Genomic DNA, 19,048 nt, shown 5'->3' with positions numbered 1-19,048 from the left:
TATTTTTCCGAAGAATTTTTTACTAAGAATGCTGTTGCATTGATTAGACTTTCTGAAATGCAGGGTTTATAGTGCTTTAACACTAAACGAATAGAAAATATATTCAAAATATCAACCAGGACCCATGATTTACCTTGCCTTACAAAGCACTGAGGAACTCGGTATGTATAATATGGTCACCCATCCATACACCAACCTCGACAAGTGTAGCTTAACCTCAGAGATCGATTCACGCAGCTGTTGTTACTCTAGCCAGAGCTCCTATATTTATAGACTATGAAACTGCCCCTTAGCAACAGTAAAAGTACCCATCTCATTCATTTCTTGCTCGCCACCATTAGCATTATAGTCACCCTTTTTTCTATGCCGCCCACAATTTCCCTGATCGAAAACCTACAATTACAAAAGGAAAGTAATAAACGCTTTCTCTTATACGTTAGACGGTAACTCAATACTACGCTGTATTGGCTGTGAAAGTAGGCAACTAGTTCACTGTGTGAAGATATACGTATCATTTAAGGGGATGTGCTTTGTATGAGATAGAGTTTTGTTTGTTTGTAATAGGGTTGAATTTTGATAATATATGTAGGTGTTTTTGCGATTTTATTATTTGATTAAGTGGGCTTGGGTTGTGTTATAATAATAGTTTCTTTTTTGGGAATCTTGTGTAGTGATAGAGGTATTTTTTTTTTTTTTTTTTTTTAAATATTAAATAAATATTAATGGACAACTCACACACGGTCATTTGATTCCAAACTAAGCAGAGCTTGTACTATGGTAACCAAATAACTGATAAACATACTTATATACTTCTAAATACATACTTATATAGATACATTAACATCCAGGCTCAGAACAAATACTCGTGCTCATCACACAAAGATTTGTCCCGGGTGGGATTCGAACCCACCACACGCGGCGCCACGGTTGTTGCGGCGAGGTGACCGCTTAAACCACTGCGCCAAACGTGCAGTTAATATACTTATTTATATATTTAAAAAGTAACAAAACCAAAACAAAAACTGATTAAATAAATCTAATTTACTTAAATCAAATATCGAATTATAGTTTTGCCAAAACTTACAACAATACGAGTATTATGAAGGATACGCTCATGTTGCATATATTAAATCATGATATATATTTAACTTCTAAGTTCATCTTGACTGTCTCTGTCATTGTAGCCAAAGTAGTGGCAACGATTGCTATCACTATTTGCGGGTTTCGGGAAATCTCACTCGGAAAAAATCCCCTTGTCTATTTCGACTCGAAAATAAATCTTAATTACAATCAATTCTTTCGGGACTGATTTAACGACATAAATAATTGTGATGTATGTCGTAAAAGATCCCATAACCTAGATTTGAAAGTTAGTTCCTGTCTTTCACAAATAAATAGGGAAGGAATCAGAAAGCAGGAAATACAAATCATATTATTATACTAGGTTAAGATCTGGAAATAACTCAAGCCATTGTGGCGGTTTAAGCTAAATTTACACTCAATTATTAATAACTCAGCCTCTGCCTTGAGCCGACTGCCTCCGTCTGTTACAGTTTTAGTTTTATTACTCAAGAAATGAACTTAGCACCAAGATTGCAAGTTTTGTAAAAATAGTACACTTAATGGACCGACGAAGTTTTTAATTTGTTGGAAAATTAATTCTGGTTTGCACTTTTTATACACTAGCGGTCCGCCATGGGTTCGCCCGGTTTTAACAGCTATTTTACACAAAAAACCTTTACATTTTACTACAATTTTATTTCACTCATAAACCTTCGTCTAGAATCACCTTATCTACAAACAAAATCCACATCAAAATCCGTTACGTAGTTTTAAACATCTAAGCATACATACATACAGACATAGGGACGGACGTGGGAAGCCGCTTTTCAAGTTCGCAAAAACATACTTGGCACAAAAAAAGCAAAATTACAAAAGTCTAACGCTACTAACTTATTTTATATTTTAATTCATCCAAATTCAGATTTCAGACACCCGAAATTAAGAGGTTTGGACGTCTACCAAAAGACGATTTCTGGGTCATAATCTAGTTTTCGCAATCAAGCAACCATTTCAAGGCCTTAAACCTCAAAAAGGGAAACCTAATTCTTAATTTTGTGAACCAAAATCCCTTTACAAAAAGGCTCAAAAACATCTAAATTAAGAAAAGTAAAATTATACAAAGTGGAGGGCCGAAGCATTTAATCAGAGAACTTAAAATAAAGGGACCAATAAAAAGCAGACAGTGGTTATAATTTCATTCCCTTAGGTTGTCTTTCCTCTTAGACTTGTTACACGCATATTCGGTTCGGCATTAGTCGGCATAGCCGGGCGGTAAAACCGAATAAGTGTAGAAAAATCCAGATCGGTAAAAGGTGGTGAGTCGAGTCGGTTTTGTTTTTCGGAAAATATTGCTGAACGTAACGTACCAAACTGAATAGGTATGTGTGTAGCAAACCATGCACTGTATCGGTTGTTTACATTTTTCATGCACCATAGTATGCGTATTGCATGTGTCCCATAGAACATCGTGTTCATACAAACGCTCGACCCACATTAGCGTAGGAAAAAATCAAGCCTAACTCATAATTTCCTCTTAAAATGTAACAAGAATTGTGTCCAGACACTCCCATTTCATGCTATTGTATATTTGAGATTGTAATGCTCATATTTTTGGGTTAAATGACCATCTTTTTGCCCATATGTTACGTTAAGAGTCGTTTTTGTCATAATTAGGGTCCATAAACCGTGTAAGAGATACATTTAAGGTAATTATCTTCATATGTCTGGGAATGTTAATTAATGTGGTATTTTTGTCCTTTGATTCCATTCAAAGTGTCAAAGACAGTAGTGTGGGGAGTAATTACACTAATTACGTTTCCTGTCGTAGAGGAGTTCTAGGAAACTTAGTATATACGTACATAACGTCCAGTCTGGTAACCAGGTTGATGTGTAGGCAAACATGATAAACAATATAAGTCCTATGCAATGGAGGTGAAACTATTGCCATATACCAGGCACCTTATCAAAATACGGACCACTACCGAGAATGTTTTAATCCGAAATAAAAAAGACTAATAGCTCTTAGGCTGCCTTCAGAAATTAGTCCTCGTATTGAAAGTATTATGAGAAGTATTTAAAAGAAAAATATTTTATAGAAATTACACGCGATTAAAGCCTGCTGGACAGTTGGTTTTCTTGTAGCCTACATCCTTCGCTGTCTTAATTAATTCTACGCCGTTCAGTACTTTTTCACTTTTCGACAACAAAGAAACACAAAAAACAATTACATTTACACTTATGCAAAAATAAAATACCAACTTGTAATGCTTAATTAAAACAATATTCTGAGATGGAAATTCTTCGCTTTAATATCACAAAAAGCTCTCAGATAAGTCATTGTATCATCCATTCATCCACAGATCACTTGTTAATTGCAATAAAACATACACAATACGCACTCAAGTGTACGGAAGCGGAATCCGAAAGCATTGTTACTCATTCAATTATGAAGTCGCGTGTTGATTAGTACAGGTTTTCTATTCGAGAATTTGTATTATCATAATAGATAGCCAGTGTGAGTTATTACACGAAATTGTATTTTTATTCGGTAGAAATAAATACTGTAATGCGTTTTTATACACATGGCTGGTCGAGTATTTGATTTTAATTAGTTGTTCTTGATAAATTTTTCTTTTAGAACGCTCGAATTGCTGATCAATCGTATTAATATTATAAATGCGAAAGTCTGGATGTTTGTATGCATGCTTTTATCTTAATCACGCCAGCTACTAAACGGATTTTGATGAAATTTAGAACATTGTTTATTGGATAGATTATTGCATAGAATACTTCTGTTCTTAAAAAAGATTAGCAAAAGCAAATTTAATTATAGTCGCAGGTAAAAACTATATTTGCTTAAAACATCTTGATACCTAGCACGATAACTGTGATGGGATTAGCGCGTTAAGGGTATTTTAAATGGGAAATTCAAGAGAATTTTAAGGGCAACCTCTTAATGAGAAAGCAATGCAATAGCATTGGTTGGAGTGGAATTAAATTGTGCTACGATAAAACGCATTTTAATGAATTATGAAGCAAAAAGGAATAATAGAGATTTTCTCAGTAACATGTTAATGAAGAGTTTTCTTCATAAACTATTTGATAAATAAAGTCGATGGTACAAAACTCGGTCAGATATAAAAATGTCTGAAGTTTTCTATAGTTTAATAAAGTGTAAATAATGTGTATTGAATGTTTAATGAACTGTGAATATGACCGTTTTGTAGAACAATGTACGTTAAACTGATGATACGCAACGGCGGAATGTTTATTGATGGAATTATATGAAGCCATTTTCTTAGGGTTTTAGGCTCTACTGTACCTATGTGAAAGGGGCGGTTTTTTAATATGATTGAAAATGAATATAAAATACCAAAGTTAAACGCAGAAATGGTAGCCTATAAAAATCACGTGTGTAATTCGAATAAATGCCAAAATTATTTTTTCCGAACTTACATTAATTTACTCTCTTATCAAAATTCCTTGTGTGATAATTTTAACAGGAGTTTAGGTAAAGGACTGGTTTTATTATTATTTTTAAGCTGCGCTAGTAGAGATATATACTTCTATTATTCAATGTTTTTGCAAATATCTGAAAATTTACAGTTATTTATTTAAACTTCACACTTTAACCACAAGAGAAACATTTTCCGGAAATACCCGGACAGTTTCCACATAACCTTTTACATTTATATTCGAAACGAAAAGGCAGAATTCATCCTTTTCCATCCTTATAAATATTGACAGCAAATATTTTACCCTTTACGAGATAGATTGATATATATATTTCTGTTTACGACGTGTACACTATTTATCACTATAGTATGAGGAAAATACCGATGAAGGGAATAAGACAGCGAAAACCTTTTACAATGTTTCTTGCTAGAATGATTTTGATATTGCCAATGTTCGCTAGATCTATTGTAGTATATTATTAGAAAAAAAACTATATAAGGAAGACATAGAAATTTTGTAAGGATTGTACTAAGTGACGTTCTTTGGTCTCTGCCTATTATACCTACGGTAAAAAGGCGTGATATTTTGTATGTTAAAACTGTACAACTGGGCTGAAGTAAATTAAGATGCTCTATTCGAGTTCTATTCTATATATTTTCTTATTTAATATACAATAGACACCATTTATGAATTAAATTAAGTTAGCGATTTTATCTAAGGATATTTAATACAATTACAAAATGGTAGTTTTTTAGGTAACCAAAAAAGCTCCGTCTACAGAAAAATACCTGCAAAGAGAAGAAACGTACAAATTGATTATTATAAATAAACATATAAACATATCAGTTCTAACACAATTCTTTCATCTTTCCAGAAACCAGAAGAAACGCTAAAGCGTGGACTAACGAACAAATGCGTGGCGAGAGAGACCTCGTCATGCATCGCCATCGAGCTGGTCGGCTACGTCGACAGGATGCTCAGGACAGCGTCCTTCCAGCTCGGCGAAGATGTCATGATTGTTGATGAAAGGTAAGAAAGATTACGACTTATTTTAATATGCTATTGATGAATAAGTTAGCGTATCTACAGAGTTGAAGCTTGAAAGTCTGACAACCAGTCTTACCGAAGGGCATCGTGGTATAACCCAGGTAACTGGATTGTGTAGGTCAGATAGACAGTCGGTCCATGTAAAACACTGGTATAATGAATGTCGCCGGATGCAGCTAACTGCATCCGTTGAGACTGGAAGCCGGCTCCAACATAGTTTGGAAGAAAGGCTAAGCTGATAAATATACAGTTGAATTCTGTCTGAATTGAAATAGTACCGAGTGAAGGATAAATTACAGCATTTGAACTACCTAGTACAACTATCGTCTTTGTATTATATTGTTATTGACATTTAAAGTTGCTTGTCAAAAATTTTTTCATTCAAAATACACTAGAAAGGCGTTGGTGTGATTCCCTATAAGATCTATATTGATAATTCTATCGTATGGAAATCGTGCTAGTGAAAGGAAAACGATCCTCTGATCGCAAAACTATGATGTTCAGTAGATTTTTTTTTCTTAACAATAAATAGGCACGAATTTGTTAAATATCTTTATAGGTACGACATACATTAATGCATTTTCGTTACAGGATATAAATCAATTTTCAGTTCCTAAAGCATACATACATTTTGTAGTTATTCAATCGCAATAGTCTAATTACTAGCGATACGATACAATTACAAACTTAAGTAATGTTCTAATTCACTAACGATACCCCTCGCGTACAATTACAAACACAATATAATCCCCAATTATCTTACCTCGCGCACTAAGCGATCCATTACACGTGCAACCAAATATATCAATCAAGACTGCACTATCTGGAGTATGACAAATTGTACCAATGTTCAGCCGCACACGATTTGTCACTGTTCAATCTGAACTTGATGAACAGTGTTCTAGAATGTTCTAGGCTTGTTTTAGGTACTATATTGTGTTTAATTGACGAGGTATGAAGCTGTAACTGGCCTAGTATCAATTTGGTGAATGATGAGCTACTACTCTATGTGAAATATTTACCTAAAAAGTTACTTAAAACGGAATAAAACTTATTATGCGAGAGAAACTATTACCTAGTATTAATGTAAGTTGACATAAAATTTTATTCTCGTATATTTAACAGCTGTGATTTACTAGTTGATAATGTTGACTAAGTATTCTATTTTGTAATTTAAAGGATTATATTAATAGCAACCAACATCTTTAAGATCCCTAGAAACTTTGGATTATTTGTTAAATTATTGAATAATTAACTTCACTTAGTTTGCCCAATGAATACTGTAAACGTATTTTAATAATAAATACATGATAAACGTATTCTGTCCTCACAAGCTATAATAGATTAAACAAGCAAAATTACTTGTAACCAACTAAAATCATTTAAAAAGGAACAAAACCAAGAAAAGTCATTAACAATGTAACTAAAAGTTACAACGTCAAAACTCCTAATTAAAAACCTTTCAGGAAAAGTTTATGAAACTTTCTGACCGTCGGAAGGGTTTACAAAATTTCAGTTAAAAAGGTTTCCTTCATTAATGACGGAATAAATTAACGTATGTAGTTTAAAAACCTTTATGATATTACTGTGGGACCTTTTTAATCGCTTTCGATTACTTGTTACGATGTTTAATGCCTCAAGTGATTATTTTTAAAAGGCTTTTAAAGCGGAATTACGTTTCCAATTTTCATGTAAATGATCTGGCGTTAAACGTTTTTAAAGTTATCGTACTTTTTTAACAAAAAAGTACCGTAGTTATTACACAGTGACTTAAAACACTAAGGCAAAGTAGTTCTTCGTACACCTTTTCTTGTTTTTCCATCAAAGATAGTCAATATCAAGACAACATAGCTTGAGAATAAAATATAACTTCTTCCCTGGATAGAGCAGAAACTCAGGACCCCACAGCCAAATTGTTTTATATAAAGCAAAAGACTATAAGTACTATACTATAACACAAATTCCTTTTACCATTTTCAGCCAAGGCGCCGCAGCGGACATCCCGATGAAATCAGAAACCTTGGCCAGAGCCGGCACAGCCCTCGAAGACCAAGCCCAGCAGCTGATCATTGACAAACTGTGGCACTTCGCCAGCTCCAGGTCTTTGAGGTACAGGCTGCTGAAGGACGCCGACCTGGTCATCTCTGGCAAACAGGAGAAGGATGGAAGCCTTGGCGTTGGTGAGTGTATTATATTTACATATCTTGTACTAGGAGACCCGGGCAACTTCGCTTGCGTCATATAAGAGGGTCATATTTTTTCCTTTTTTGTAATATTTTTACTGGTACTTTGCTCCTAAAGTTCGTAGCGTGTTGTTATGCAGCCTACCTATATATTATAGATAGTCTATATATTATATAGACTATCCAATAGTAAAAAGAAAGTTTAAAGTTTTCTATTTGTATAATATAAGTAAGTATATAATAAAATAATTTTTCAATTCGCACCAGTAGTTCCGGAGAATAGCGCGTTCAAACAAACTCTACAATTTATTATATTATGTTAGTATAGAGTACCTATAGATTTTATTTAAATTACACTGTCTTCGAGGAATTATAACATCGTGATATTTTTTATGAAATAAATTCCACCTACACTAGTCGCGATGGTAAAAAAAAAGATGTTAGATCCACCAGAAAACTGTAGTCTAATTAAATGTACTGAAGTAGCCGTACAAAAACAACTAGTATTACAGTTTGAAGGTTTTCTAAATCCAGCTACAGTTCTAAAAGGTTAATAAAATCTGCACTAAAAATAAATAAAGCAGAAGTAGAATCAGTGACAAAGTTTCTAAGTGCCAAATGCAGCTTTGTTTAAAACTCTAGTACAATCCGTGGGACTTTCAGTGGCTCTTAGCTACAATTCTTTAAAACTACTTTAACTTGAAAAAGTTCGCTTTACTTCTTGCCTTGATAGAGACTGGGGACTTTAGGTTTTTGTTAGTCGTGACATTTATAGAAATGTATTGAATAGACTGATAGTTTGGCTAAGTAAATTCGGTGGTACACTTTGTTGCCATGTAAAAGGTAACGTTCTAGTTTGGTTTGGTAGCAGGTAACAGCGTTATTCTTGAACTTTAATTTTGTTACTTTCATTCGGATTCAGCTTAATTGACCATGTACAAAACTTACCATTTGCACATAAATTTATGACAGTTCTCAATCTTACCTTCACGCATAGTGTTTTAAGTAAAATAACACCATTAACTACAATCATTGGATATATTTTTTTAACACAGCGGAACAAAATGCTGTTTTTATTTTAAAGTGATTTATAAATAGTATTATTACCTACTATGTTTATTTAAAACAGATTCACTATCATATTACAGAAAAAAAATTGCCATCTTTGACTATTTCGTCTAGTATTACTTTCCAAAAGTACACATTATCGAATACATTCCCAAAAACATTGTCCATTGGCAAACACAGTGGTCGATTATACCTCCCAGAGGATTCATTAGTGAGGTGAATTTGCGGTATAATTAGATCAGCGTAATCTCGCCTGGAGGTTACATTACTTGTTCGATGTTGGGGAGAAGTCCATGTGGGTGTTGTATGAATACTGTGGAGGATATTCTAGCGCAAAATGTTCTTTAAAATATTCTTGGCTAATAAAATTCTATCGTAGGAAGATAGTAAGTTATTTTTTGTGTAGGCAAAAATATCAATTTAAAATTTCATTGATTAAAATTGTTTTATTAGTAAAGTATTGAATGACGTTACAATCTTATTTATTGGTAATAATATCTCACAAATAATACTTGCTTTAAGAATAGTATCAAAAAAGTAAAGCGTGCTCCGCAGCAATAAACGAAGAAATTAAATTCTGCAAAATAATAAAGATGTTAACCTACTTTTAAAGCTTGTTCCAATTCCAGGTAATAAGTACGAAGAAAATAAATCTCCTTAATGAGATTTTACAGCTAAATACATAATGATCTCATAGAAATTTGTAAAACATATTTATAAAAAAGTAAAAAAACGCCTGACAAAAAATTGTTAGCAAATTGTGTACGAGCATCAATAAATTGCCGCAATAAAAGTGTCAGGCGTTCAGAACACTAAACAATTAATTTGCGTCGATATAAAATAATGATTGTTTATTTGATATGATTAATGAGAAACATGGTTAATGGGCCATATAACTAATAGAGCTTCCATTTGTTTTATAGCTCTAATGATAGCTAATGTACTCAGTCCATTTATCCGTTAATGGCAGAGTTAATTATATAGAGCTACAACATTATTGGTTAGAGTACTTTAGGAATACTTTGTATAGATCTTTACTATCATCATAAATTAAGATAGTGAGTTTAGTACAGTGGCTATTGTGGCGGTTATGGCTCTACTGCTGAAAACAGTTCGCTGGTTCAATTCCTACGTGGAATATTTTTTTATATAAGTAGACAAAGGTCTAAAAAACATTCAATTGGAAAGTTGTTCCATGTCAGATTTCTTTTAATTTTGTCGCATTTTAAATCATTTGCTAAAGCATTTACTTTTGATAATAATATAATTATTACAAAGATCTTTTGTCAAAAAAAATTCACAAAATATTCCTGTTTATTAAATAGCTGTGTTATTTGAATAATACAAACATACAAAATGGATCAAATGGCTTTCCAAATACCAGTCCAATTTCGGATGCATAATCTGTACGAAAATATTTTAGATGCATACCGAATTCAATAAAGCTTAACATTACCAAACCAAATATAAATAAAAGAAAAGTAAAATATTTTTACAAACGCGATTTTGATTGAATCATTGATGGCATTGATCGGCTTTGAGTGCAAAAACGAATATTTTTGAACATAATGTAATATGAAACCTGACCTTTTAATTTTTAGTTTATTTTGACTGCTGTGGCAGTAAGTTGGTAGCGTATTGATGTATTCATCATTGTAGATTTAATGCATGTTCTGTATGAGCTTTAAAAAAATATGAAAGCAGTAAAATGTATATTCGATTGACTACATGACGCGTTAAAAGATTAACTAAACATTGAATGTGACATTTCGAGAGAAGGCCCTTAGCATGAAATCTACCTCTACATTGTTTGTATAAGCATTGAAATGAATAATAAATATAAGTTTTAAACAGTCAAATTCTAAAGTACAATAACAATACAATCTTTTAACGACCTTATTGTATACTGTTCCAAAACTATTTCAATAAAATTACGTACGTCTTATTTAATTTACTTTTTTCTGCATTCCAGGTGTAGCACTGAAGCCACCCAAAGTATTTGAGAGTGGCAGAGCCCGCCAGAAGAACATTGGGCCCGTTCTAGCCCTGGCCGCGTTGAAATTCGGTCTTTTCGGAGCCCTCACTTTCAAGGTCCTCGCCCTCATGGTCGGGAAGGCCCTCCTGATCTCCAAGATCGCCCTACTGTTGTCCACCATCATCGGATTGAAGAAATTATTCTCTTCTCAGGTGACCGACTAAAGCATGCATTAAATGATATTGAATGCTCTTGGTTTTTTTTCTTTTCTATGACTTGCATGACTTGAAGACTTGTATTGACTTGAAACCGCATTCAGAAACGTATTTAGGTTCTTCATTTGTCTCATTGAGCTGTTCATGATTAAATATGTTTAATTTTTGACTGATTACAATGAGCTAGTGGCTCTAACTAGTGTCACCTTGCGCCGAAACGTCAAGAAAACCTTGATAAAATACATGATCGGCTAATTTAATTTTATATGAAATCCTTATTAATGACGTAGTTACTGTAGTTTGTCGTCTACTATAAAGACAGTACGTGCCTTAAATACGAGTGACGGTTCTGAATGCGGCTTGAGTTGAGGAGTACGGAGTGCAATGAGGAAGTTACTCCGCAATATCGCATGGCAAGTTTAACTGAATGCAAAACTTCTTCCTTCATTGTTCTACTTCCTGTTGTTCACTGCACTTGCATGATAGCTTGAAGAACACAATGCATGGTCTACTCTAGAAAGACAAACATTTGACAGGAGAAACATTCTTCAATATAACACTAAAAAGTCAGTTTTTTGCTACTGTCAGTTACTTTGAGTGACAATTATTGGTCTGACTTTTAACGTGCCTTCAAACCATGAAGACGCTCAGCTCAAAAAGAACCTACTTTTTGAGGGAATCCGAAGGAGGCTGCCTTATCAACTGATCTTTTACTGATTGAAATACTCAGCGGCCACCCACCAAAGAAGCAGCCGCATCAAAAGTTGCTTACCTCACGGATCCTTTTGAGCGCAATTGTGGTCATCTGTTTGTGAGCCGGTGACTGCAACTTTCTATGAATTCCTTAACTCAAGTAGAGTCTAGTCAGTTTTGGGATGGGTTATGTTTCTGATCTATGAATTAGGTGCGAATAAGTCACTGTCTACAGGTGGTTGTCGAACCTACGGTCCACAATTGGAATTGGCATACCTTCGAACACGATACACACACACCACAATACTGAACAAAGAACACAGTAAGTAAAAACACGAACACTACACATTTGATCTACGTAAGTACAAGATTTTTTCTTCAGGTAGTTAGTCAATTTTGTGTAAATTACGAAATATATTTGTAAGAGAATTAGATTTAAAATTTGTGATAAATTGTTTATTATCTAAATGTACATACACTTAAGTTTTTATTTTTGAACGGTTTTATGATTCTAATATTGTACAAGAGATAGGTTTCAGTTTAATAAACTATAGGACTTGGTACTTCACTAAAAAACATTATTCACGCAAAACAAAAATCCTACTCTACTGCTTGAACATTCAAAAAAAGTTTCTTGTAGTCAACAGTCAAGATGCATTCCCATAGGCTTCGTAAACTAAGGACTAATCCATCTCATTCAAGTTAACATTTCATATATTATATTATTAATGAGTTGTATATTTTTCAAATATTAAGATTTCATTAAAACAACCTCATCTTATCTAATCAAATAAAGCTAACTAGGCAATTTTCGTGTTCAAGTGTAGTTTTAACAAGGTATTTGTATGCACGGCTGCAGTCTGGCACGAGATTGAACGTTGCATGCCAATTGATATTTTGCATGTCCAAATTGGGCTCCCAAAGTTTTGCATGAATATTCAAGAGTAGAATATTAGAATAGAAAATAGTTCGTTTGTCTTGAAACTTTGATATGACATTAGGGAACTTACCTGAAACTTAACAAAACTACTTTAAAGAACGTATTCAAGAAATTCGCTCAATGAGAATATTATTATCTATACACAGAAAAGTGATTTTAGCTTTTAACAATCGGTAGTTTAAGTAGCCCTATCGATTTTAATCGCGGTAATAGCTCCAGTATTGATAAATTATTCTGTTTTGATGCAATAGCGAGTAAGTTTACGGGATATAATAAGGTGGGTTTAAATTTAAAATATGATGAATTATAAATTTACGGAAGACTAAAACTAGATGTATGGTATTCCAAAAAAATGTTTATTAAACGTTTAGATATCTGCGACAAAAGTTTGGAGTGAATTTACCAGTTTTGGCGTAAAACGAGCTTCTAGTAAGCCGATAAATCGTGAAATAAATCTGCTTTATTCCATCGCTTGAACTAAACGCCGCGACTGTGAAAGTAATAAACATTCAAATTCAGTTTTAAAAGCAATTCGACAATTACTAGTCGATAAAGTTAAAGATTTTCAGATACGACGAAGTTTTATAGCCTAATTGCATTTTTAAAAGTACGACATCAATATTATTATAGGTAAGGATTTTTATTTATTTAGTCCTCCTTAAGTTACGTGAGGTCTTCACAACACGTGTTTTCTCAATAATGTATGATTTGGCCGAAATTGTTTAAATACACAATGTTTTCAATGCAGTTATAAAAATTCCGAAGTGACTTATTGATTACTGAAGTGTAACAAAAGATACATTTATTGTACATTATCAAAACAAATGTTGCCATTTCCTAGTTATCCTGCAAATGTTGGTAGAGGCTTAAAAAACATATAAAAAGTAAAATAACTATTATACAGCAGTTTAAAATCCATTAAGCTTAACTACAGCAAAAAATCCCTTTAAATCTTTTACATCGTCAAAAATGCGTTAGAAAGTCGTAAACATTGTGATACTATGTAATAGGAAGTGATAAAGATAGGGGTGTTTTACATTTTGATGTAATATGTTGTAATGCGGTATTGAAAGAAATTACCAGCCATTTTATTTAACTATTTTAAACTATCGCGACTTGTACACATGTGATTAAAACTGTCTATTACTTCGTTCTGTAATTAGGTCTTATACGCGTTTTATATTAAAAGTTTACGATACCCTATAGTTTTTTTTAAGATATTGCTAATATGTGATACTTTAGTTTCCAATTAAAATTAAAACGAATTGAGCTATAGAAGAATGATATTAAATTTATTTATATTAGTACTCACTTAATTCAACAAAATATTTGTTTTAATGAATATAATGCCTGAAGCATGCAATTGCATTAATGGGTGGTATTTTTGCATGCGTCCTAAAAATAATTTCATAACATAAGTCTCTACTCACTGACTTACTTCAATGATATTATCACAGTTTGTTCAAGGTATGAACCAAATAAATATAAAAAATATTCTCGACACATAATTTCACAAATCGAATATCTGATTTTGAATAAATTAAAACGAACACACATAATATTATAAACGTAAAACATTTAAAGCCTAATGAAATTAGTTCAGAACAAAACTTGCTGGCGATCATTTCGTTAGATTTGGAGAAAAACTTTTTTCATTAAATAAAAAGTAATTATTTTCAGTGGTTCGATCTACATGACGACAGTCTATCTGATTTGGAGCAAGTTAAAGATATAATAGATAAATATAATGATATTTCAAGCGCCCCAATACCGTCCTGTTGCGAAAGCGACCATAATTTGTACAATCCTATTACGTAATGCCATTTATGTTAGAGGATTTCACGAATTTAAGTAACGAATTCAGTTTAAAGTGTACGTAGAACATAAATATAATAATCAGGGATTTAAATATTTAACGTTTTATAACAAATGCACCCACAAATTTATCAAAAATAGGAATAATCTAAATCGAAAAGATAAATTGTAACTATAATGCAATAAAAAATCTAATTGAAAATATATATAATATGGAGGCTATTTCTCGTATATCAAACAGTCATATACATAACACAAGTGTTTTACTTAAAAGTAGGGAGAGGTGTATGAAGTATAGATACTGTAAAGTAGTCCAAAAGGAGTGTAATGTGTTTAGTTCATAATATAATCATCATTACAATATATACCACTTAGAAACCTTATATGGTGTTTTTATCGCCGCGTCGATCACATAAGTCAAATTTTCTTTGATACTCTTTAAAAGCAGAAATATACAATTAATGGTCAAAAATGACCTCAAAATATTATATAGCTCTCGTAGGTACTATTGTTATTTCTCAGATTAAAAACATTACGATTCCCAGTCAGGCGTGTCCTCCAAAATTAATCTTCAAACCAAACCACATTTGTATGCGAACACCTTTTAAGTCTTCCTGGAATTAAAAATTACGTAGCGAAACGTGACCGACCGTAAATGATAAAATAATTTTAGCATTTCAAAAATATTAAAACGTAGCTTAATCACTTTTTTGTTAGAAAACAGTTTGTTTTGAAACGGGATTAAGTGCTTTCTCGTTGATATGTTTATCACTAGAGTCAAATATAATTAAACTCGCCTTAATTTTTCGTAAATTTTGTAGTGAAGGTCTAATAAAATAATTATGTTTTGTTGGTAGTTATATATTCGATATTAATTTGTAATTTTCTATTAGATGTTAAATGAAGTTCCGTAGGTTTATCTAACCTTTTGAAGCCGTAGGGGCTTGTCACAACATGTTACTGGAACAATTCACAAATCTAATGAGCAAAACTTTTAACTTACGGTTTAATAACTGTCATTATTTATGTAATTTATAGTTCTGAAACTATACACTAGATGTCACTGGTTTCTTTGACGCATGAAATGCCGACGTAATTAGTTTTAATTTAGTAGAAATTTCTTTAGGTATTTATTTTTAATCTGATATCATGTTTAATATGGTCTCATTTTTATTCGTATATGAAAAGTTTGAATCACTATTTTTTCTCAATTATTCTGTCAGCAATAATTGCATTTTTATCCGAAAAGCTAGACACCTGCGCTAAATTTGCATACAGCATCGGTTCGAAACGACCGCTTCCATCTTTTTTCACTTTACTTCGGCTATCGACCTCACGTTCAAGAAAACAGATTTTCATTAAGTCCCAATAAATAATCTTCTAAAAATATAGTTAGTAGTCACGTCGCGAGTTTAAAATGCGTTCGACGACTCCATAATATTGTAAAGTCTAGCTGAAGCAACGATTTCAATTTGAATATTTTCTTTATTTTCTCGCTTTTGAGGGGAATGCAAACTGACATGTTTAATATTTGAATTTTTATGAATAAAATTGCTTGCGTGGGTTTGAGTTGTAGTACTGTGTACCTACAGGAAAATGGAATGGTTGATTGGATCAGGAATTTCTTTCTGCAAAATTTTGTTTTGATGAGGGTTTTTTTTTAAGATTACTTGTTAATACTATAATAAAATTTATAACATATTACAAAAACATATAAGATAAATTATATTACGCAAGAAAGCAATTTAGTTTTTCTAAAGGTTTGAGCCAGCATTTTATAATTTTTTCATCAATAATGACTACCATTGAAACCTAGATTATTAGAACTAATCTGCAGTTTCCGTATTATTTACATTTCTTTTGTTGTGTCCATCTTAAGAGTATGCCAAAATAGATTCTGTTACCAATATTCAAAGTTTTGAAATGTATTGACAAAGATATGACTTTGCATAAATTATTTCCATAATCTTTAAAAGACAACTCTCGCACTAAGAATTGCTCTTGTGTCGCGGGGACATTTACAAACATACAAACAACGGTCACAAAGTACAACCAGACCCGAAACAACATTGTAGATCGTACAAATAATTGTTCCGTGTGGGAATCGAACCCACGGACTCGCGACGTAATGGTATCGGCTTGGAGAACAAAGCCCCTGCGCCAGTCAAAGCTCTAAAATATCTGTATTTACCTTAGACAAGAACAGAAAATGGTAAATGCAAGTATGTTTAACAAAATGTACACCCATTTCCATTTTTGTTGAACAAGATTCTGTAAGTCAGGATTTGTATGCAAACGTATGCAATACATGTATGTTAAGTTACCGAAGCTCTAAACGTGGGTTACCAGATATTGGTTTTACGAAGTACAGGTGTGGAGATAAGCACTTTCAATGTTTTGATGCATGAATATATTTGCGAAGAAAACAAAGTTTTGTAAAATAAACAAAAACTGTTTACTAATTCACTGCTAAGCAAAGGTGTTCTGAAATAGGAGAGGTTAAGCCAAAATTCTACAGCGCTGGTAAAGTATAGATGAATACTTTGCATTCCTTTCAGCATTATTTTAAAGAATTTTAAGACGTGCAAAGTTTCATTAAAGCTTCTCATTTTACGTATGATTATGACGTACGTAATATAATTGATATTAATACATATATAACTATAGATATAACTTCAATAGTCATTATATTTTATTCATTTAATATGTTAGTCATTTAGAGTCATTGTCATGAATCCAAATCTTTCATTTTATCACCACATCGAATAAATCCAGCTCAACTTTAAGATTTTCAAGATTTCTCTGCAGTATAAAAACCTATGATTATCACATCATTATACTAACACTTATCTTCGAAAACCTGGTCTTCAAGCTATTATTTTTTCTCTTCACAAATCCATTGATATATTAGGATAAGTGGTCCTCATATTGATGGCTATCCATCCATAAAGCTAGAATCATTACTCATCAGACCACCCGTCAGAGATCGTTAATCCACCTATCTTTAGTCGAGACATGGAGTCGATATAAACCTTTGGATATAAACAGATATTGTAGGTTATTTTCGAACTATTGAGATTGATTTATTAGTAAAGGTTGTAAAGGATTTGATCGATTAAATGGGAAGACTATTTGTCTAACTAACAATTTTACATATGGTAAGGGGGCTAACTGGATAAAGAGGTATATCTCAAAAGATGAGATGTTTGACTATTATAAATAAATCTTTAGTGATAAGCAGATGCAGTAATTATTTATTTAATAGAGGATTGGTTTCAGATGCTTAATGAAAGAAAAAAAGTAAACGTAACATGTTTTAGAGGAAATCAAAAGATAATGATATTAATTTACTAATAATATAGTCTCCCCCCTCGTTTGGGAAGAGACCCTTGCCCAGCAGTGGGGCAGTAAACGGTTAAAACAAAAAGAAAAAACAATAGATATAGATAGCCAAACTGATTGAGTCAAGACCAATGTCTGCACCTATACTCTGAAGTACCAGAACAGTCCAAGATCAGAACAATCTAAAATATCCAGTCGTTTAGTTTATATAAAAAGAACTACAGAAATCAAGCTCAATATAAATCAGGTCAACTTTCATCCTCTGGGTCATTACCTGACAAAGTTAAGGTTACTTCAAAAGCCTTAAGTTCAAACTTCTTTCGCAATCAGAGTTTCCGATAAAATATTTACAAATTGGGAATCGAACTGCGGTAGTATATTTCAGGTCAATATCCCGCGGGGCTTCATGCATAAATTAAATAAAGAGCTCAATACAAAAATAAAAAGGTACAGAAAGGTGAACTGATCAATATGTAAAATTATTGAGGAAACAATTTTGAATGTACTTTTTCTGCAGAAAATAGCAATACAACCTACAAGGAAATAACATACGAAGCAAAAATCATGAGTGAGTTTGAAATTTTAAAATCAATAGAAGAAAAGCGAATTAAGAGTAAAATGATAATGTTTGCGCATTTTTACATAGCTTCGGAGTTTTATATGACAATAAAATCTATGTAAGTAAAGACGGTGCATGCTAATTCTGCGGCTTATAGTTAGCGTCTATAGACCTATATAATAGATAAAGAATGAAACTCACTTAAAACATTCACCTGATAAGCTAACTACTTGATATCTAAGAAAACCAAGCCGTAATTGTAAGAATGAGTAACAAAAAAATTCCTCAGATATAAATAGTTGCATAGCAAAACACGTCAAGAAAAAGACTCCTTAATACTGATACTGGACACCTACCATTTATAAAAGCAACAGTTATAAGCTCTACTTTAAAATCTAATAGTCTAAAACGACAGAAACATTTATAATATTGAAAAATAACTTCCAACGTATTCTGAATACAAATCTGGTCTTCACCGCAAGATTGATGATATGAAATGCATTTCGATCAATGCTTGGAGAACCTGCAAAGAAATCTGAAACTTAAACATGTTGGTTTTAAAGGCGAAAATTGTATGAAATGGAATAAAGTGACCAATTCGGATAGAGTAGTCAGCCAAAAGCAACTGTCAAGTTGAAAGGATTTTCGTGGAAGCATGCCAATTCTATCAAGAAATCGCAGCAGTTTAGGCAA

At 32.5% G+C, this 19,048-nt stretch overlaps 1 protein-coding gene across 4 annotated transcripts in view; it reads left to right on the top strand.

Moving 5' to 3' along the window:
- The window catches only part of Osi3 (Osiris 3), a 31,250-nt gene that overhangs the window by 9,339 nt on the left and 2,863 nt on the right, over window positions 1-19,048 (top strand). For 2 of the 4 annotated variants that reach the window (XM_076130353.1, XM_076130352.1), the window contains exons 2-5: window positions 5,393-5,547; window positions 7,546-7,745; window positions 10,789-11,003; window positions 11,935-12,021. In XM_076130353.1, coding sequence (XP_075986468.1) covers window positions 5,393-5,547; window positions 7,546-7,745; window positions 10,789-11,003; window positions 11,935-12,009 — 645 coding nt within the window. In that variant the 3' untranslated portion in view covers window positions 12,010-12,021. The remainder of the gene's footprint in view (window positions 1-5,392; window positions 5,548-7,545; window positions 7,746-10,788; window positions 11,004-11,934; window positions 12,022-19,048) is intronic. The other 2 variants (XM_076130355.1, XM_076130354.1) reach the window with 1 other exon arrangement.

This window comes from Anticarsia gemmatalis, chromosome 24, assembly GCF_050436995.1.
Source record: "Anticarsia gemmatalis isolate Benzon Research Colony breed Stoneville strain chromosome 24, ilAntGemm2 primary, whole genome shotgun sequence".
Lineage (NCBI taxonomy): Eukaryota > Metazoa > Arthropoda > Insecta > Lepidoptera > Erebidae > Anticarsia > Anticarsia gemmatalis.
This window is presented reverse-complemented; position numbering and strand designations above follow the sequence as displayed.